General features: G+C 37.5%; 1 protein-coding gene across 9 annotated transcripts in view; it reads right to left on the bottom strand.

Moving 5' to 3' along the window:
* The window catches only part of SHANK2 (SH3 and multiple ankyrin repeat domains 2), a 381,276-nt gene that overhangs the window by 216,360 nt on the left and 142,561 nt on the right, over positions 1–22,355 (bottom strand). For all 9 annotated transcript variants that reach the window (XM_087951165.1, XM_026664726.2, XM_087951160.1 and 6 more), the window contains 2 exons: positions 21,749–21,918; positions 3,538–3,651 (listed from right to left, as the gene is read on the bottom strand). In XM_087951165.1, the coding sequence (XP_087807291.1) occupies positions 3,538–3,651; positions 21,749–21,918 (284 nt within the window). The remainder of the gene's footprint in view (positions 1–3,537; positions 3,652–21,748; positions 21,919–22,355) is intronic.

Genomic DNA, 22,355 nt, shown 5'->3' on the forward strand with positions numbered 1-22,355 from the left:
AAATGAAATTTTGGCAGCTATGCCAAAGGTCCTTCTCTCCTTAACAGATAAATAGAAGAACAAGGATTATGAATACTATCACCTGTGAAATCACTGTTACTGAATAATAAAAATCTTATCTTCTATTATAAGGTATTTTATCTTATATATTTACTCTGTTTGTAGCCCATCATTTTGCCCAACTAGGACACTTAATGCTAGTATTATAATAAATCAAAATCTTTATTTCAACCATAGACCAGCACAAGTGGACATAAACACAGAATTCTGGCCCTTCCAATAATATTAATAATCAAATCAATGAAATATAAAATATGTGATGTAGATATTTAGACAACACACACACACACGTATGTATGTATGTATGTATATATGTATATGTATGTATGTATATGTATATATATATGTGTGTGTGTGTGTGTGTGTGTGTGTATGTGTGTATGTATGTATGTATGTATGTATATGTATATATGTATGAAAGTAACAAAACCAACAATAAAATAGTACTGAAAAACAGAGATCCTCTCATCTACTAGTTCTTGCCAGTGGTCAATTCTTGATGAATTTTTCATACAGCAACTTTTAATAGGATGACTTCATATGTGGTGAACAAATTATACTCCAAAAGTAATAAATAGACGGGATTCAACTATGCAATCTGGCAATCTCCTGAATACAGTATTGAGGAAATAAGAGCACTTTGAATGTCTCTATCAAATGAACATTAAAGAAAGAAAAGAATGAAGAACAAGAAATCCAAGAAGAAACCAGCATGGCTGCACAAAGATCTCTCTGGCAAATTGAAAGAAAAAAAGGACAAGTACAAAAAAATGGAAAGAAGGACATACAACTAAGGCAGAATATCAGCAGATAGCCAGAATCTGCAAAGACGAAGTCAGGAGAGCAAAGGCTCAGAACGAACAAAGACTTGCAACAAAAGTCAAAGATAATAAAAAAGTTACTACCAAAATATAAATAACAAGAAAAAAATCAAGGAAACAGTCGGTCCACTAAAGAGAGAAGATGGCAAGGAAGTAACAAGCAACAGAGAGAAAGCAGAACTGCTTAACTCATTCTTTGCATCCGTCTTCAAGCAAAAAGAAACTATAGCTCAACCCACCAAAAACATAACTGTAAAAGACAGAACAGAAATAAAAATTAAAATAAGCAAAAAAACTAGTAAGAGAACACCTGTCTGATCTTGATGAAAACAAATCCCCGGGGCCTGATGGATTACATCCCAGAGTTTTAAAGGAGCTGGCAGAGGTCATCTCAGAACCACTGCACCATATCTTTCAAAAATCCTGGAGCACCAGGGAACTACCAGAGGACTGGAAAAGAGCTGATGTGGTTCCCATCTTCAAAAAAGGAAAAGAAACAGACCCAGGAAACTATAGACCAATCAGCCTAACATCAATACCTGGGAAGATACTGGAAAAGATAATAAAAAAACAGTTCTGCCAACATCTAGAAACAAGTAAAGTAATAACTAGCAGTCAGCATGGGTTTGTTAAAAACAGATCATGCCAAACCAATCTTATTTCATTCTTCAACACAGTGACTACATTAGTAGACCAGCAAAATACTATGGACATAATATATTTAGATTTCAGCAAGGCATTTGACAAAGTAGACCACAACCTACTTCTTAGTAAGCTAGAAAAAAGTGGAATAGATAGCACCACCACTAGATGGACTTGCAACTGGCTGGGCAAACCGTACTCAATGAGTAGTCCTTAATGGGTCTAAGTCTACATGGAGGGAAGTAAGCAGTGGGGTGCCACAAGGTTCCATCTTAGGCCCAGTACTCTTCAATATCTTCATTAACGACTTAGATGAGGGAATAGAAGGGGAACTTACCAAATTTGCAGATGATACTAAGCTGGCAGGAATAGCTAACACCCAAGAAGATAGGCTCAAGATCCAGATGGATCTTGACAGACTAGAACACTGGGCCATATCTAATAAAATGAAATTAACTGTAGAGAAAAGTAAAGTCCTACACTTAGGCAAGAAAAAACAAAAGTACACATATAGACTGGGTGAAACTAGGCTCAATAGCAGTAACTGTGAGAGGGATCTTGGAGTCTTAGTGGACAACCAGCTAAATATGAGCCAGCAGTATGCAGCAGCAGCCAGAAAAGCTAATGCAATCATAAATGGTATTAACAGAGGGATACAATCAAGATCAAGGGAAGTACTAATACCACTCTATAAAGCCTTAGTAAGACCACACCTAGAGTACTGCATCCAGTTTTGGTCACCACATTATAAAAAAGATGTTGAGGCTCTAGAAAAAGTACAGAGAAGAGCAACCAGGGTGATTAAGGGACTGGAGGCTAAAACATACAACGAACAGTTGCAGGAACTGGGCTTGGCTAGTCTAGTAAAGAGTAGGACCAGGGAGACATGATAGCGGTCTTCCAATATTTGAGGGGCTGCCACAGGGAGGAAGGGGTCAAGCTATTTTCTAAAGCGCCTGTAGGTCAGACAAGGAATAATGGATGGAAGGAAAGATTTAACCTGGAAATAAGGAGAAACTTTCTGACAGTAAGAACAATCAACCAATGGAACAGCTTGCCCTTGGAAGTTGTGGGAGCACCATCAGTTGAGATTTTCCAGAAGAGACTGGACTGCCATTTGTCAGAAATGGTGTAGGGTCTCCCACTTGGGTGGGGGGGTTGGACTAGATGACCTACAAGTTCCCTTCCAACTCTGATTATCTGTTAAATCTGTTAAACATGGTCATTTAAAATATACGAACTTCCTACAGTTTCTCTGCAAAAATAGCAAAGAAAAAGCATTACAACATGCCTAAAGTAAAAGCTTTTCTGAGTTTTGGGAATTCTAGTTTTATAAGATACATCAGAAATATTACTATATATTTGCAAATGTAAAAAGGGTATTTGTTGCCGTACCTAAACTAGCCTAGGATATAGAGTGCAAGGCTGTTTCAGCCAAGAGAAAGAACTTTATTTATTATTCAAACCTTTAGAATATTTTTTTCTGGTGGGGAAATAGCTACACCTTGTATAGGTAATCCTCAACTTATTCCTTGGTTTCAGTCTCATCTTAAATAAGTGAATATAATGAAAGAGAAACTTCTTAATGTGAGATTATTCTTGTCTTGATTAAAATGAGGTGGGACTAAAATAGGCATTAAAGGCATAAGCAAGAATTTGGCAGACTGATGCCATCCATATATCTTGGTCAATTCTAGAACGTGCTCTAGAATGCATTTGGAGGTCATCTCATTGCTCATCACAGATTTAAATGCATATTCAACAAAAAATGAATATTTTAAAAAAATCATCTGTAATTATTTTTAAGCAAAACATCAAATTGTATATACATTTAAGTTGTTTTTTTTACTGATTTCACATACTTCTAAAGAAATATCTGCATCATAACATAAATCTACAGTTTAAAAAAAATCTATAACTCTTTTTTTAGAGTAATTTCTAGTTCAGCAAACACTCATGTACTTCCTTATGAAAAATTGTAAGCATAGCTTACTCTTGAATTGCACCAACTCACCTGGTTTACTTTCATTTGGCTTATATTGCACTTCCTCAACGCATTCTGCAGGAAACCATCCAATATGTCCCCGAATACTGCCTTCCCAGAATCCACCCTCACCGATGTTCAAAACTAGAAATAAAATAGGAAAATACAGTTTGTTTTTTGTTGTTTAATGTACAAGTTTAAATATTAACCCCCAAACTTAAATAGGTAGGTTGCGCTTAATGTGGTTTCAAATAGAGCAATATTCTATTTAGTGCAAATTATAAATTGATATTTGGTCATGTTTAATATAAGCCCAAGTTCTGATATTGCTAGATTGCGTTTAAGTTACTATATGTGCAGTTGTGGTTTTAGACACTGGTTGTCATGTAAGCAGAATGGGAAATGGAAGGTTCTATTTGAGGTAAGCTCAAAAAAGAAGAATCTCATTTTGAAGAATGGTAACAGAATGCATGAGATAACAGGTATAGTTTGGATGTGGGTTTATCTTCCAGCTTGTCCTTTGTTCACGTAATTTACTTATTTTAAATATTTATTGATAGTATTGTTGGTCATAATCCATTACACTGCAATAAAAAATCACCAAAGCCACATAAAGTTAACTGCAGGATATAGACTACATAATGATCTTATTAGCACATCCTGAATTAGGTGATGAAGAAGTTTTTGTCAGTGTACAGTAAGCTTACTTTTAAGAATTATACGTAGATTTTTTTTTGTTTTTATTTTGCTTTCTATAACCACTCTGCAATTTGCTAAAAAATTAAATTTTATATATATTCTTTTAAACTTTTGTTATATTTCATTAATAAACATATGAAAATTATGTTTAAAGTTTTTCATTGCCTATTTCTGTGGAACTAATTACCCTATTTCCCATAGAAATATCACTCTGTATAGTGCAGATTCAAATAATGCAACCATTTCATGGGATTTCTCATCAGCAATATTTGAGATGCACTTGTAATAATTTTTGCAATAAACTAAGGACACCATCAATAATTAATTTATACAAATGATTTTATGCTCAAGTATAAATAAAAATGCAATATAATATAAGCATTTACATACAGTATTCATACTGTGCTAATAAAACATGTCTTGATAAAGGATTAAGGAATTTAAAACATATTTAAAAGTAAACTAAATAATCTAATATAAAAGGTGCCTTACAAAGCATTTTTCACACATTTAGCAGAAGTTCCTTCAGTGAATCTTAAAATGGGTTATCAGAAATTCCAGAAAATTAGTCTTTGAAAATTCAGTGAGACTTCGAAGATACTGCTTCAAAGTAAGTGTCACATGAATTGCAAGTTAAGCCTTTTATAAACTGGGTTGGAAATGATACCACTTAATTTTATTCAAAGGAAAGGCACTTGTGCCAATGACTAACAGCTTTAGTTGAAAAACCATGTTCATACAACCCACAATCAGTATAGAGCACATTTTTGAATTCTATAAAAATCTTCACTGCTAAAGAAAAATGTTCTTAAAAGACTAAAAGTGCACATTGACATTACTTTTTAAATGTGGGCACTGTAAAACTGACAGCTACAAAAACATTAGTAAGGATTCTTTTTAAAGACACTTGACAGATCTTAATGATTACTCCCTTGCCTTGTGTGAATCTGATTGGAATATAGTAATGTTTCTCTCTCAATTCTTCCTCAGAAAGCACATTACCTTGCACAGGGAATGTATTCTAGCTAAGTACATTTAATTTTAATATGTTTAATAAATCTTACATGTTATTAAATGTCAAAACACATAATAAATATTAAATAATATATATCATTCAAATTAATATATCATTCACTAATATATTACACTTCTTACTCTCCAAAATTTTCACTTTATCATTAATTTGCTCACATCTCTAGACATTAGTTTTACAGAGATTTTTTTTCTTAACTTCCCCTTTCTTATCCTCTTTCATCTTTACATCTTTCATCCATTTTTTAAAAGCTTTCAATATAGTATCCAGTGATTTAGTCAATTTAGTATCAAGTTATTCAGATAATTTAGTGCACAATTTCTTAAACTTTTTATGAAGTAAATCCTGATGGTGTAATTCTTCTCTTTGCAAATTGTTCTAGCAATCCTTCATTCCTCTCCTGTATTTGCTGCTTTTCTGATGGTGGCCATACTAACATTGTTATTCAAAGTGAAAGTGTCTCAGTTGCAAGGAAAAGAATAAAAAGCAAAACTTTTATTTTTTTCTATCATGTCTTCCAGTGCCCTTAATATTTTTGTTTCAAATCAAAATCTCTAGTTATAATCAGCCTCAGTGCCTCATTCATATTACCTTTGTATAATGCATTAATTGTTTGATTCTTTAATAGTAAAAAGAATATTCCCATGAAAGTCCAGTTCATTTGTGTATTTTAATTCCAATTTCCTCAACAGCACTTCCATCACAAAATTACTTTTCAAAATAATTATTCCTTTTATCTGTTTTGAACTTTCTTGTTGAACTGTAAGAACTTTGAAGACTTTAAAATCCTCTTTTCCTTTTTAGTCCAAAAAAGTATATTAACCCATTATGTGCAATTCTCTTATCCTGCCAGTCAAAATATCTCTATTTAGCTATAAATTAATTACCAGTACATTTGAAAAAGGTTAAGAAAGTGAGTCTTTGTGAACCTTTTGTCCATATCGATGTCAACTCTCTCAGCTAAACCAGACAGGAAACATGACTAGGTGAACTAGATTTTTTGTAATTTATTTATATTTATTGTAAGGGTACATTAATAGAATGTTTCAAGTCTGAAGACTCACTATTACCATCACCACCATGTTTAACCATCTCATCCAGTGGTTCCCAAACTTTTTCAGTCCACCGCCCCCTTTGTGCTATAAACTCATCCTCGGTGCCCCCCCACCCAGGGGTGGGATTTAAATTTCTGTGGGCGTGGCCTAATTTGAGGGTGTGGCTTGCTGGTCATGTGACTGGGTGGGCGTGGCCACGTGAGTGGCAAACCAAATACAAGTGGTCCTCACTTAACCTCACTGGTTAGTTGTTTAGAAAAGTGTTCTAATTTATGACTGGCCTCCCCAGAGCTACTTGACCTGTTTTGGGAGTTTTGACAGCCATGCACACACATACACACACACACTCCCTTCTAACCCTGCTGGAGCAGGTCATTAGATTAGAATTGGCAAAGGATCTCTGATTAGATTCTAGTAGTGAATAAAATCTAATCAGAGATGCTTTGCCGATTCTTGTTGATTTGTTTTATTTTTATTTCTTTATTTTATGTTGCTGAATTGCCTTGACATATGTGTCCTTTCTTGTGCACAACCCAGAAGCTTTTGTTATTCTTTGCAGCAAAAATTACCAACTTCTGGCTTTGCTCGACATTTCAAACGTGCCACCACTGCCGTGTTTTAGGTGCCAGGCCCGCAGGTCCACCCCATTGAGCCCACTGCACCGGAAGGACTTGCCAAAGCAAGTCCGAGCAAAGCAGTGCACCAAGTCAATGGGGTGAGCCTGAGAGAGGGAAAGAGTGAGAGAGAAAAGAAAGAGAGAGAGAAAAAGAGAAGGAAGAAAAGAAAGAGAAAAGGGAAAGAAAGAAAAAAGGACAGATGAAGACAGGGGGGATGGAAGGAAGGGACAGAAAGAAAAAGAAATAAAGAAGGAGGTAGGGAGGCAGGAGAAAGATAATGAGATATCTATTCTAGTCCAATCACCTGCTCCAGCAGGGTTAGAAGGGAGTGTGAGTGTGTGTGTGTGTGTGTGTGTGTGTGTGTATGTGTGTGTTCTCCTTGTAATTTAGCAGTACATTTTGGTTTTGCCTTCTTCAGAATTGGCACTTTAAAACATTGGGGAAAAGTAATTTTTTAGGGTGGAGATCTGGTCCAATGGATCCTGTTTAAAGCCTCAACAAAATGTGAGAGCTTCCTGATAGTCTTGACCATGTTTCGTCCATAAGATCTTTAATAGAAGCCAAAGATGTTTCAATGTGTTGGCAAAGATGTTTCAATGTGGAAAAGGGCCTCAGTCTAAGCTAGGCCTCATTTCAATCTGATGCATCAGGTCTCTCTCTCTCTCTCTCTCTCTCTCTCTCTCTCTCTCTCTCTCTCTCTCTCTCTCTCTCCCTCCTCCCTCCCTCCCTCTCTCTCTCTCTCTGGATGGATGGATGGATGGATGGAGATGGAGAGAGAGACAGAGAGAGACAGGAGACAGGTAGGTAGGTAGGTAGGTAGGTAGGCAGGCAGGCAGGCAGGCAGGCAAGCAGGCAGGAAGACAGACAGACCTTTTGGATGGATGGATGGAGGGATGGATAGGTAGGTAGGTAGTAGATAGATATATTGGTAGATAGATAGGTAGGCAGGCAGGCAGGAAGACAGACAGACAGAACTTTTGGATGGATTTATGGATAGCTAGGTAGGTAGATAGGTAGATAAGTAGGTAGGTAGGTAGACATTGGTAGGTAGACAGAAAGACAGGCAGGCAGATAGGTAGGTAGGCAGGAAGGCAGACAGACAGACAGACCTTTTGGATGGATGGATGGATGGACAGACAGACAGACAGACAGACAGAACGTGACAGTGGCGGCACTTTGGGAAAGTAAGGCAAAGCTGCCATCACCACATTCGAGACGCCGGTTCCGGAGCAGTGCAACAGTCAATGGGGTGAGCCTGCAGTGCCGGTGCCTCAAACGCCCCCCTGCCACCTTTTAGCGCCCCTCTGCCAGCCCCCTTGGGGGCGCTAAGAGGCGGCAGGGGGCATTCAAGGCACCAGCACCGCAGGCTCACCCCATTGACTGTTGCACCGGAGAGATGCAAGGGACTCAATGGGGTGAGCCTGCGGAGCCGGCGTGTCGAATGCAGCGGTGGCACATTGCAAAAGTAGAGCAAAGCTGCCTGCTCTGGGCTTCCTCAACCTTGCCCTGCTCCAGGAAGGAGGGAACAGCACCACCCTCTACGACGTAAGTGCCCTGACGGGGGGGCAGCTTGGGAGGCTGATCCCTGGCAGGAGGAGCACCCTGTGAACTTGCTGTCAGGCACGGCAACTACAAAGAGGGGCGGGCTTGGCTGAGCAGGATCCTGGATATTGGGCTTGTGGTCAAAGCCCCCCTTCCTCTGCCTCCCCCTAGGTCAGGGATCTGCAACCTTAAACACTCAAAGAGCCATTTGGACCTGTTTCCCACAGAAAACAAAACTCGGGAGCCCCAAGACATGGGTGGGTGTGGCAACTCAATGTCACTCCCACTGAGTCACATGACCCCCCCCCCAGGTTTGTGGTTTTCTGTGTTTTCTATGGGGAACAAGTTGCTCTCTCTCTCTCTCTCTCCTCCCTCTCCCATCTCTATCTTTCTCCCTCTATCTCCCCGTCCCTCCTTTCTCCTTCTCATCTCTCGTTCTCTCTCTCTCCCTCTCCTTCTCTCTCTCTCCTCTAACTCTCTCTCTTTCTCTCTCTCTATGCCTCTTCCTCCCTCCTTCTCCCCCACTCCCACCCCGCCTTCCAAACTCCCACACTCAGGGAATAACTGTAAGGAAATTTGGCCATGTTCTTTCTGTCTCTGGAAAGATACAAAAATAAACCTTGCATTCCAAAAGGAGTGACCGTCAGGCTGTTACCTCACAGTGCTACGAGGTTGCTGCCTTAGATCGCTGCTGAATCCTTGCAAAACTGGGCAAAGACAGAGAGAGGGGAGCAGACAGAGCTGAATTGAGCCAAATCTCTCTCCCTCCCTTTGTATCTCTCTCTCTCTCTGTGTGTGTAACTCGCTCTCTCTTGCTCCCTGTCTGTGTCTCTTCTCACTCTCTCGGAAAGCCCTTCGTGCTCTCCTTGGGGCTCTTCACTGTCCCCTTTTCTTTCTTCCTTTTGAAATCTGAGCTGGCTGAAGAACGAGAGGGGGAGGACGGAAGCCTGCACCGCAGCTTCTGCTCATTCCTCAGCTAGCCTGGATTTCCAAAAGGAAGGAAGAAAAAAGGATAGCGAAGAGCCCTGAGTAGAGCACGCAGGACTTTCTGAGAAAGCGAGAAGCTTCTTTTCTTTCTTCTTGGCGAGTTTTTGGAAATCCAGGTTGGCTGAGGAATGAGCGCAAGCCATGGCGGAGGCTTCCTTCCTCCCTCTCCCCTCCTTCTCCTCTCGTGCACACCCTCCAGGCCCCACCACAGCCAGCTCCATGGCTGTTCGCTGCTCTTGCAGCACCTGTGCAGCACACTCAAATTTAGTGCACTTTACTCCATCCTCTCCTCCTCCTCCTGGAGTCCATTACAATCGGTGCATCGGAGCTGCCGCATTCGAGGCGCCGGCTCCAGAGCAGTGCAACAGTCAAGGGGGTGACCCTGCAGGGCCTCAAATGCCCCCCTGCTGCCTCTTAGCACCCCCCTGCTGGCCCCCTTGCCTCTTAGCACCCCCTAAGGCATCCCACCGCCCCCCAGGGGGCGGTACCGCCCACTTTGGGAACCACTGATCTAATCCATTAGGATGGGTTCTTCCAAAGTTTTTTCTCCAACCATTAAGTCCTTGGGACTTCCCCTTTTCTTGATTAATTGTTCCTAGGCAACATATCATTTCCTCATTTCCCAATGCCACCCTCATCTTTCAATACATTAGGCTACATTAAAGCTGTGAACTTGATTGAAAATCTTCAACTCCCAGCAGTTCAATTCATGAGTCAATCATGAAAACCTCATTTCCTGCAGCAGTTTGGAGTGCAAATGGGCAATCTCACAATCTCTTTTTTATCTGGAAAGATAGTGGTGGCCAGAATTCACCATATGACTGCTGAACTTTACTGCAATGCTGTCTCCACTCCTTCAGGGACGTCTAGTCCGCCATAGATTCTTATCTTGAAGATTTACTTTTCCAAAGTCCAATTCTTACTTCCATATTAATAGATCATTAAAAAGTCATCATTAAAAAGTCATCATTAAAAAAAAATTGCCAATTCTGATCGGTTTTGGTATAGAAACATCATATCTTTCTCAGGACCTTCATTAACATGCCACCAAGTGCCAGTCTTTAATGTCTTTCTTGTTAATTTATTAATTGATGCTTAAAGACAATAGTTATCCACCAATATATTTACTGTCAATTTTAAAGCTGGTTGTGAACTTTTTCTTTAATAATCAAGGTTCAACTGTCTATTTTTTCACCCCAGTAGCTTACTATGAATCACATTTATCTCACAAAAGATATTTAAGGTTGTAGATTAAGCTTAGCAATAGCACTTAGGCTTATATACCATTTTATAGTGCTTTACAGCTCTCTCTAAGCAGTTTACAGAGTTCAGCATATTGTCCCCAACAATCTGGGTCCTCATTTTACCAACCTTGGAAAGATGGAAGTCTGAATCAACCCTGAGCTGGTGAGAATTGAACTTCTGGCAATTGTCTGAAGTAGCCTGAAATAATGCATTATAACCATTGCGCTACCACGCCGCATAAGTTGGTTTGTATTGATATTATTGTTAATTTAACATAGCAATGGAAAAAAGCAATAAATGTTAAATTGTAACAACGTCTGAGTTTGACATTGTCTAAGACTCCACCTTGATCACTGGCACTGCTTTGGTGGGAAAAACACTCCCACCAAATATCAAATTTATTTTTATCAGCTGTGGATTTCTTTGTGTCATCGGTGTTAGACAGAAATGATGTCACTGGATATGACTAATGGCTCAAAGTAAAGAGATATATTTAACTAGATTACCTAATAGTTTGTTAATTAATTCATATGTATTTTTAAATCTTTACCTGAACTTGACCCAGTTTCAGCTTTCTTGGGACAATGTCTACCCTCCAAATCTTTTGATGCATGATTTAGACTTATCTAGCCTTGTATTTCCAGAGATGTTAAACTACAACTGCACAAATTACAATCCAGCATAATAAATGGATATTAATTAGTGTGGTCCTGCTCTGATCTGGCCCCATTAATTTATAATGTGGTATCATGCAATACCATTGAGAATACGATACACTGGGAGATAGAAAACTGTCAGACAAGAAACTAGGAAACTACCTCATTGGCATATTGTAAGAACATAAGAGGAGAAAGTGCTACATATACCAAATATCAATACCACAGTATATTCACCTCCATCATCAATTCCTTTATTCATGTTCTATAACTTTTTAAGAAAAAAAGAATGCTAATAAGTGTTATTTTTTGTAGTTGTTGCGAATGCTGATTTTAGAATATTGGTATGGTTGGAACAGAATATAATTGGATGTTTTGCTCAGGAGTTTGTGGCCTCCATGACAACCATCTGTCTCTTCCACGTAATTTCTGTCCTGGCACATCCAAGCAGCAGGACAGATGCTGGACCTTGCCTTTTGCCTAGAAATACCTGTTTTCTTACTTGGACATGGAAGGTATGATATCTAGTGCTTTGTTCAAGTCAGATCAGTTCCTGGCTCAGACAATACTAACTATCGCCAACAGGTATTTAGTGGAGTTTTTGAGTGAACTGACAGATGGTTTCACCGACTACCTGGTCAAGCTTTAACAGTAGATCTCTCTTTGATTGCCTTTGAAGCTCTTCCAGACAATATCTGGAGAGTAAGATGACAATGTATAGATTTTTATATATACATTGTTCTATTTTTTTACTTTGAATTTAATTATCTTGCTTATCACAGGCATTTAAATTATTATCATGTATGCTGGTTCTTATAGCTGTTAATTGATAACAATCCCTATGGATTAGGACACTATATGAATTTAATAAACAATTTATAACAATAAACTAAACAAATCTTAAACAGTGCATTATTTATTGAAAATGTCCTAATCCTGACACTTTGCAGGTTTCCTGCCTGAAGGCTCACCATATAAACTGCTAAAACAGACATAAAAGAATAAACAAATACATCTATAAATGTATAAATATTTATACACCTGTATTTCTTTGGCTCCTCTTTTATAAGTCATTGCTAATATCATTATGAAATATTATGGTTTCTAGGGGAATACACAGTACTGCATGTTACACATAATTTTAGTCACCATTTCTCACAAAAAATTGATTAAATTTCATTTACTTAGGATAAGCTTAAAACACTGTAGAAATTTTAAGTGATTTCCAATGGCATCAGTACAATCTGTTTAAATCAAACACATGGTGAAGTGATCTATTATCTGAATTAATAAACTGGGTTCCAAACTATGGCAAGGCAAATTGCAATTTCCCATCATTCTGGTATGTGCTGAAGCTTGGATAGCCAAAGATATTCTCTCATGTCCTAGATAGGATTTCAACCTAAGACAGGAAACAGAATGTATGTATATGCTATAAACACTTAGCAAATATGTTTGCATGGAATGAAAGAAGGCAATAGAAAACTAATTCTGCATTGTTGCCAAGAAAACTACATGGAAATGTCAGTGAAGACATTGGAATTCAAACTTGACTTTATGAAGACGATATTTAATCTAGTACTATACACAGCCAGGAATATATAATGAAGCAGATTAAGATACTACAGGGCAAGTGCTGGCATGGGTAAAAGATACAATCTCTGCTAAAAATTGTAGAATTGTAGGTAACAGCTATATTTGTAGATTGTATCACTGGATACAATCTCTACTAAAAATTGTAGAATATAGAGTTGTGTATTGATCAGCGAAAAATCTAATTTAAATCTAATGCACATGGTCACTTAGTAATTGCATCTTAGAGGGCCAGGACAGTGGTCATTGAGTGAGGTGATCACACGGGCTTCTTACTTAACAACTGAAATGACTTCTGACTATATTGGCAGGCTCCATTATAGTTGTAAGTCGACAACTAGTGGACTCTTTTGAGGGACCAAAAGTACTTTGGGAATATAATATAAGGAACATGAAGTAGTATAGTGGCTTATGAAGCTATAACAGCAAAGAGATGGCAAAGGTGGGAAGATCGGGAAAATGATCTTTAGCTTAGATCCTTAACTTTAAACTTAAGATTTATCTGAATGATTTTATTAAGAGAATCCAGCATTTACACTGGGACCTCCCACCTCTTTCTTTTCTCTGCAGATTTTTTTTTATCATAATGGCTGGAAAATTTCTTTAAGACTAATGCACCATTTTTCAGGGAATGGTAGCTGGAGTATGAATTTGTAGCCATCAGCTTTCTCCATTAGAGCAAAAGTCCTCAGATCCAGAACAAATTACGTGTTGGATACATCAGGCAGTTGCTGTCAGTTGCGAAGCCAAAATCCTAGTTAAAGTTTTATCATCATACCCTTGAGAAAAGAATGAAAGCATTTCATTCACTATAATTGTTTCTCATGTCTTTTCATTACTGTCAGGAATTATACCGTGTTTCTCATATAATAAGGCCGGGTCTTATTTTTTTTTGAGCCCCGAAAAAATGGCTAGGCCGTCTTTTCGGGGGTGACTTAATTTCCCCCCCCCTTGCATCTTCGGGCAGGCGGGCGGCGACGGCTTGGATGTTGATCTCGGCGTTGGTGGGGCATTTTGTATCAGGGTCAACGCAGGCAGCACCATATCCGGGTGTGCAACAAAAGTACTTCCTGACGGCAAGCCCCCGCCATTTCCCCCATTTCGCATGTTTTAATATAGGCCTTAATTTGGGGGAGGGGCTTAATTTCATTTCATGCCTATAAAACATGCTGGGACTTCCTATTGGGGGAGGCCGTATTGTTGGAGAAACAGGGTAGAAAACAAAAAGAAAAGGGTGCAGGGGCAACATTGTGCTGTGCTTTTCATTTTTTTTCCTATTTTTCCAAATCTGGTGATTTATTAGAATGCAATTCTCATCATACACCAATAATGTTACCCATTATAGTTATGGATTGACATACTAGTGAAACATATAGTATATGGGGGATGACAGATGGAAAAGATTATATTAGCTACTACTGATTCTTTGGGAATCATTGATACTTTTCTGGTATTGTGATTATTAAATGAGAAAGCATATTTTTCAGCTTGCTCTTGCAGCAACAAATGGAAACCATGATGGTCTGAGCACATTTTTGTGTTATGTTGGTTATAACAGAACATATTAGTTAATCCATCTGTTAGCAAGCAGCTTCAAGTAAATGTTTCATTATTAATATGGTCCTGCCCCTCTATCTGCTACTAAAATTATTAAAGTAAACTCTAATAACTATAGTAATAAATAGAGGGGCAAGGTTGTCTTTCTTTCTTTCTTTCTTTCTTTCTTTCTTTCTTTCTTTCTTTCTTTCTTTCTTTCTTTCTTTCTTTCTTTCTTTCTGTCTGTCTGTCTGTCTGTCTAGCATCTAACTATCAAAGTTATATGGCTCCCCATCTCACAAGAAATTACTCTGGGTGGCATACTATTATTCAAGTCAGTACATTAAGTGTTTACTCAACAATGCTGCTCTTTGTGACACCTTGACCATATCTCCTCCTTTGTAAACATCCCTGTCTTCAATATTTTGAGGGTGTTTTCTTATCAAGAAAATATTTAATTAAAAGAATGGATAGGTTTGTTAGGGTTTGGGAATTAACCCCTAGAAGAGTATTGCAGCAGTAGTCAAGTCAGGAAGCCAAAGGAGAGCGGAAGGGCCCCAGAGTATACACACACTGAACACAAACACTGTTTGTAGTTTAAATAGTTTTTAATCCAGTTAGAGTTTAAGCATTGTCATTCAGTCCATTAAGTCATTCACAGTATTTGATCTAATAAGACTCACTAGTATAGTCCAAGTTAAGAGTCCTTGCAATATCTTTATCAGCCGATAAAGATATCTTCTCCTCCTCCGGTTTCACTCTCCAGAGAAACAAACGCTGGATATTCAGTAGAATTACGCAGTAAATCAGCAAACAGTAGTAAACAAGAACAGTTCAGTCACAGGCACTCACAGTTAGTAATCTCAGTTAGTCGCAGTAGCACACAGTAAGTCGCAGCAGCACACAGTTACAGACAGCACACAGTTACAGTCAGTAAGCTTTCCTGCTTCTAATGCTTCCTTATATTGTAATTTCTAACCGCACCCTTAATCGGCTAATTGCCTGCTGCATTGTGCTTAAAGTGATAAGCACTTAAACCATGATATCTAAGTTTTATATATTTATTCACCCAAACCATATTTGGTATCAATGTTATACCTAACATACTCCCCTTTTGGGTGAAATAAATATATAATACCTTACAATCTAACCCCATATTTTTCACAACTCTCTTGGTGCTTACTGGCACCTTGGGCTTTAGTAAAATTATCAGCTAAATTGTCCTCCGACATACAGTACTCTAGCTGAATCATCTTACTTCTTACAGATTGTCTCACGTTTAGGTATCTTAGATCTGTATGCTTGCTCCTTGTTTTTACTCAATATTTGTGGCCATTTGAATTGCTGCCTGATTATCTTCATGAATAATTATAGGATAATCTACAGTTATACCTATATCAATTAACATTTGTTTATACATTATTAATTCTGTACATAACAATGATAAACAGGAGAATTCTGCCTCCATAGTAGACAAACTTATATGCTGTTGTCTTATTGACTTCCAGCCTATTAATGTCTTACCCAGCATTATGGCTGTTCCTGAAGTCGACTTTCTAGTGTCTCTTTCTGATGCAAAACTAGCATCTGCATAAGCACTCAAAATTAAATCACCCTTTGGTTCTAAATACAATGAATAATTCATTGTCTTTTTTAAGATATCTTAATATCCTCTTAGCTGCAATCCAGTGTCTTTCATGGTGCAGAATTGAATCTAGCCAACTGATTCACGCAGTACGATATATCTGGTCTAGACCAATTACTAATATAACTCAAACTACCAATTAAAGATTGATAAATCACCTTATCAAACTCAGGGCTTTGTTCATCAGTGTTGCTAAACTCCTGACTCATTGGAGTCTTAGCTGGCTTACAAAGCTCCATCTTGTAATCTTTTAGCAATTTGCTTATCTTATCTTCCTGAGATATCTTAAAACCTTTTCGTGTTTTCTTTATATTCAAACCGAGATACTTCTTTATCTCCCCTAATTGCTTGATCTTTATTCTCTTTCCTAATGATGCTATTATTTTATTAGCTTCATCATTAGTTTCAGTTATCAAAGCAATATCATCTGTGAATAGTAATAATAATGATACTTTCCCATTTGTCTCCCTCTTAAACAGACATGGATCGGCTAAACCAGCTTTAAATCCTATATTGTCTAGTTCCTTTACAATATACTGGTTCCATTCATAGCCTGATTGTTTAAGACCATATAGGCTTTTCTTTAACAACCAACAATCATTATTATCCTTATTTTCACTTTTAATACCAACAGGTTTTTCATATAAATAGTATGTTTTAATGGGGCGTGCAAGTAAGCAGTTTCCACATCTAGATGGTTAACTATATAGTTTTACTAGCTGCCCACACTAAAGCTGCCCTCAAGGTTGCTGCCTTAAGACTAGGTGCAAACACCTCATCGTAGTCATTAGCATTCTGCCTAAAACCTTGGGCTACTAACCTTGCCTTATGGATTAAATTACCATCTTTATCTATTTTTACCTTAAAAATCCATTTGCAGCCAATGGTTTTCTTTCCTGCAGGTAATTTGGCATTTTCATACACCTTCATATCTCTTAATGAATTCAGTTCCTTATTCATTGCTGCATACCATCTTTCTTTTTCCTTATTAGGATACTTTTTAATTTCTTCTACAGAATTAGGAACTTGATTAATCTGGCACACTGTGTTAGCCTGGTACCTATCAGGCGGTCTAGATATACGTGTAGTTCTTCTGGGAATTACAGGGCTTACAGGAGGACTTTGTTGAACTACTACCTGTTCATCTTCCTCATCCTGTTCAGCTATTGAATCTGTTTCTTCTTTTATGGGCACTATTTCATCCTGTATTTGTCTCTTTACTTTATTTTTAAAGTTACAGGGATAACTAATGGGATTTCTATAGGATTCAATAATTACATCTTTATTGGCATCCTGTTCTAATTTCTCCCATCCTTCATGTTCTAGAAATTGGGCACTAGCACTACATAACACTTTAGATGTGCCTTTCTCCCAAAATCTATATGCCCTATGGTTTGCCTGATAACCAACGAAGAAAAATCTTTTAGCTCTATGTTGCCCTTTTTTCTGAGTTGTGCAGGAATATGCACCCATGCTAGTGCACCAAATGTGTGCAGGTAACTTAGGTCAGGTTTCCTGCCATGCCACCTGGTAAATGGTATTTCACCTGTTGTTGTATTAACAACGTTGTTCAATATGTTATTAGCACACATTGTAGCCTCCCCCACAAAGAATCAGGTAACCCAGAATCATTTAACATTGTTCTAACCATTGCCTGTAGTGTTTGGCCTCTTCTTTCAATAAAAGCGTTATGTTCTGGCCTGTATGGAGCAGACTTCTTATGCTCTATTCCAGATATCTTAAGTCTGTTCTGGAATTTGTTATTAATAAATTCCGTACCATTATCTGTCACCAGGGTTATCAATTGTCGTTTAGACTTTCTTTCAGCAAACCTAAGCCAATTGAAAAAATGTTGATATGTTTCAGTTTTGCTATTTAATGAAAAGCAAAACCCATATCTAGAATAATGGTCCATAATGCTCAGTATATATCTAGCACCCCCATACTGGGTTTCTTTGGACCTATTATGTCTGCAAATACTACTTCTAAAGGTTCTTTTGTTTTGAAACCATTTAGCCTATTTGCAGGCAATACCTTGCTCTTATCTTCACAGCAAACATTACAACGCAAATATTTATCACAAGGTTTTAACCTTATTCCTTCAGATAACTCAACTGTACGTTTTAGCATTTTAAAATTTACATGCCCCAAACGCCTATGCAATAAATGGATACATTCATCATGAGGCTTTATATTATTAAATACAGTCTGAGCCTCCCCTTTCTTACTATTATCTAAGACATATAATGTTCCATTTAAAGCTGCAGTTACCCTTTTGTTATCTTTTTCAATTATGCAATTATTATCTTTAAATGTAATTACATAACCTAATTTATCTAATACCCTTACTGAAAGCAAATTAAACTTTAGTTGCGGTACATACAACATTTTTATATCCTGGTTTATGTACGGACAACGTGCAAAACCTTGACTTTTCGCTTTCAGGTTCCAGCCGTTAGCAAGAGATATATGTTGAGAGCTTTTAGACATTTTTATAAATTTTGTCTTATCTCTTGTGATGCAGTGGGATGCGCCACTGTCAACCACCCATAAATTATTCTTCACATCAGAGTTGCTAAACGTGGCTAGTTCAAATGCTTTCTTTGGCTTTTTTACATTCTGGCTTTTCTCTTTTTGCAAAATCTTGCCAAATGTCCTCTGCCTCCACAATTAAAACACTTTTTAATTGTGTATGCGTTGAAGATAAATTCTCTTCTTCCAGGTGCTGTACTTTGCTTTGCTGGTTTCTTTCAAGCTTTGAAGATAATTTCTCTTCTTTCTTATCTTCTCTCAGCTCGTCACGCTCACGCCTTCTTCTGGCTTCTTCTAGTAGCCTGCCTGTAATCTCGGTTAATGAGAGGCTTTCTTTTGGCAATACCTCTAACGAAGTCACATAGTCATCATAGCTTTGATCTAATGAAGATAATATTATGTAGACTTGTTGCAGTTCATTAAATATAAGCTCTTTTTCTTGCAAATCTTGAAAAATGCTCTTCATACAGTTTAAATGAACTAACATATCTCCATTCCTCTGAAGATGCGTTGAAAAAGCTTCCGTGTAAGATTTATATGTGCTCCTACACTGTCCCGAACATAAATCTTCCTGAGGTTCTCCCAGCAGTTTGCAGCATTTTCTTCTCCACGAATATGGACAAGCTGCTGATCACAGAGAGTCAGTCCTATGATGCATAAAGCCTGCTCATTCTTCAGTTTAAAGTCTTGTAACTTTTCGTTATCATCATCATTAGCAGGATCCCAGCTACTCACATCTGGTGGGTTTGCTATAATGTCCCACAAACCTTCTCTGCGTAGAGAAGTAAACTACATTTCATTGACCATGAAACATAGTTTGTTCCATCCAGCCTGGATATCATGGACAGTTGTGACAAATTTACTTGTGCCATTACTCTTCAGATATTTTGACTATTTTAAACTAATTAAAACAGTTTGTTTTTACAGTAATGTGCAACTCACACCAACTCTCTCTGCTATATCCTGGTTAGTTAGACTATGCTTCTGGGCCCATAACCAATGTTAGGGTTTGGGAATTAACCCCTAGAAGAGTATTGCAGCAGTAGTCAAGTCAGGAAGCCAAAGGAGAGCGGAAGGGCCCCAGAGTATACACACACTGAACACAAACACTGTTTGTAGTTTAAATAGTTTTTAATCCAGTTAGAGTTTAAGCATTGTCATTCAGTCCATTAAGTCATTCACAGTATTTGATCTAATAAGACTCACTAGTATAGTCCAAGTTAAGAGTCCTTGCAATATCTTTATCAGCCGATAAAGATATCTTCTCCTCCTCCGGTTTCACTCTCCAGAGAAACAAACGCTGGATATTCAGTAGAATTACGCAGTAAATCAGCAAACAGTAGTAAACAAGAACAGTTCAGTCACAGGCACTCACAGTTAGTAATCTCAGTTAGTCGCAGTAGCACACAGTAAGTCGCAGCAGCACACAGTTACAGACAGCACACAGTTACAGTCAGTAAGCTTTCCTGCTTCTAATGCTTCCTTATATTGTAATTTCTAACCGCACCCTTAATCGGCTAATTGCCTGCTGCATTGTGCTTAAAGTGATAAGCACTTAAACCATGATATCTAAGTTTTATATATTTATTCACCCAAACCATATTTGGTATCAATGTTATACCTAACAAGGTTGATTCAGCATTAATGAATCTTGAATGTTCTTACTTAATTAGCATTTAGTTAATATAATTTTCATAAAAATAGAAAATGATGTCCTATTTGTGGACTAATCTTTTCATCAGCATGACCAAGATTCCTTATTGCAAATATTAACAATCATGAGGAGCTGTATTACTCTGAAAAGTAAATAACATGGTATATATCATTCATCTCCTAATTCTATACCATAAACCCTTGGAAATAGATAAAACTAATCATATAAACTTATATCCCAAACTGACAGTTGTGATAAAGGACTGGAGGAGAAAATGTAGAAGAAAAATTAGGTGGTTCCAAGTATGTTAAGCCTGAAGTAGCAAAGACAGAAGTGAGATACAACATCTACCTTCAAGCATTATTAAAAGCGGAAGACAGGACAAAATTATTCAGAAATTTAGAAAAGACAGCATGAGAAACAATAGGATAAAATTACTAGGAAACAGACTTTGGTTGAACAGCAACAAAAAAGTCTCCATGCAACAAGAGCTGTTCAACGATTGAACAGACTCTTCTCTAGATGTTGGACTATCATTTGATGGAGACCAGTTGTCAGAGACTCTATAATAGTGGATTATTGCAGTAGGAAAAGGATTGGATCATAAGATCTCCTAACTCCTATGACTCCTGTTCAAACCTTACATGATTTTACAGTTCGATGGTTTGGATTATTTATTTATTTAGCCTCACTTGATAAAACCCTGAAGTTGTCAACCAAGTCTTGATGAAATTAGTCTTTGGCCTAGAAACAGTTTTTATCTTTAATTGGTTGAGCTAATTTCCTACTTTAGGACCATATTACTATATATTTCTTCTATCTCTTGCAGATGCTGTATATTATTACATGCAAAGGTCATGCAGGTTTTGATCAATTTAACCTTGGCTGCAATGTATTCATGATCAAGCCAGAAATTTGATTTTAATACCTATTTCTGGTATAGTTTGTTTTATTCATTAAAAGTTCTAGGATAATGCTGATCTGTTGTGGAAAAATAGTATTTCTCTCTTATCCTTTGCAGGTCGAATATGCTGTCTAAGATGGGAAGCTACAGCAAACTAAAAGATTGGGAAGTAACTTCCTCACACTCACTGCTCCTCTCCAAGACTATTTCATATGCATGGATATATTCTGCCTAGATACAAGCGCACCATAAGATAACCTTGCAATAAGAGAGGAGTGATCACTATCAGGATAAAATCAATTTCAACATCAATAATTAAGTGTAATAATTTTGAAGATCTTATCTTGCAATCCTGTCTACTCTTTGAAGACCGGAGAAGAAAACATCAACTGTCTTTTATCTGCCCATTTACTTAATAACTATAAACTAAAAATCCAGATGTTTGGAATATTTTATATGGGGATTGGACTTTTATGTTCAGTTGCCTGCTTCAAAAATTTATACATGACTATCCACAAATTTCTGAAAAGAAAAGAAACTGACCTTTTACCCTGTCACCTTTATGCAAATGAATTTCCCCTTCTCCTTGAGGTTGATATGGCTTCACAACGATAAATACTCTTCCAGGTACAGCACTATATAGTTTGCGTTTATGACCCTGATAATCCAAAGCAGATATAATGTCCTTGTTGGCACTGGGATTATAATTGGCACTGAAAGACAGCAGAACAGAATGGTTTTATTTCATCTTTTAACACTCTTATAGAATAGCTTATCTTTTAAACAAACAATTTGCTCCCGATTAACAGCATAAAATCATGCAGCATTATCTGCTACCTATCTAGCAGTTTAGACATTAAAAAAAAAACTTCAGATAGATTTTTAAGGAGAAAAGTCAGTTAATGGCAGTATTATTATTTTTTTGCACTGAAAGCACCATGAATTTCTGTAACATTGGCTTTCTTTTGTGACATTTACTGAACTTAAAGAAGCTACATTGATCTGCTTTCTTCTCCTCCTTCAGATGGAAGGGAAGTGTGTTCCTTAAAAATTGCTGCCCCCTGCAGCCAACCTTTTACCACATTTCAAGAATTAGACTGGTAATATTGCTGCCTGCATAAAAAATAACGCAGTGTGGTGTAGTGCAGCT

Source organism: Notechis scutatus, chromosome 1, assembly GCF_049901735.1.
Source record: "Notechis scutatus isolate UNSWTSFEM ecotype Mainland chromosome 1, rNotScu1.2, whole genome shotgun sequence".
NCBI lineage: Eukaryota > Metazoa > Chordata > Lepidosauria > Squamata > Elapidae > Notechis > Notechis scutatus.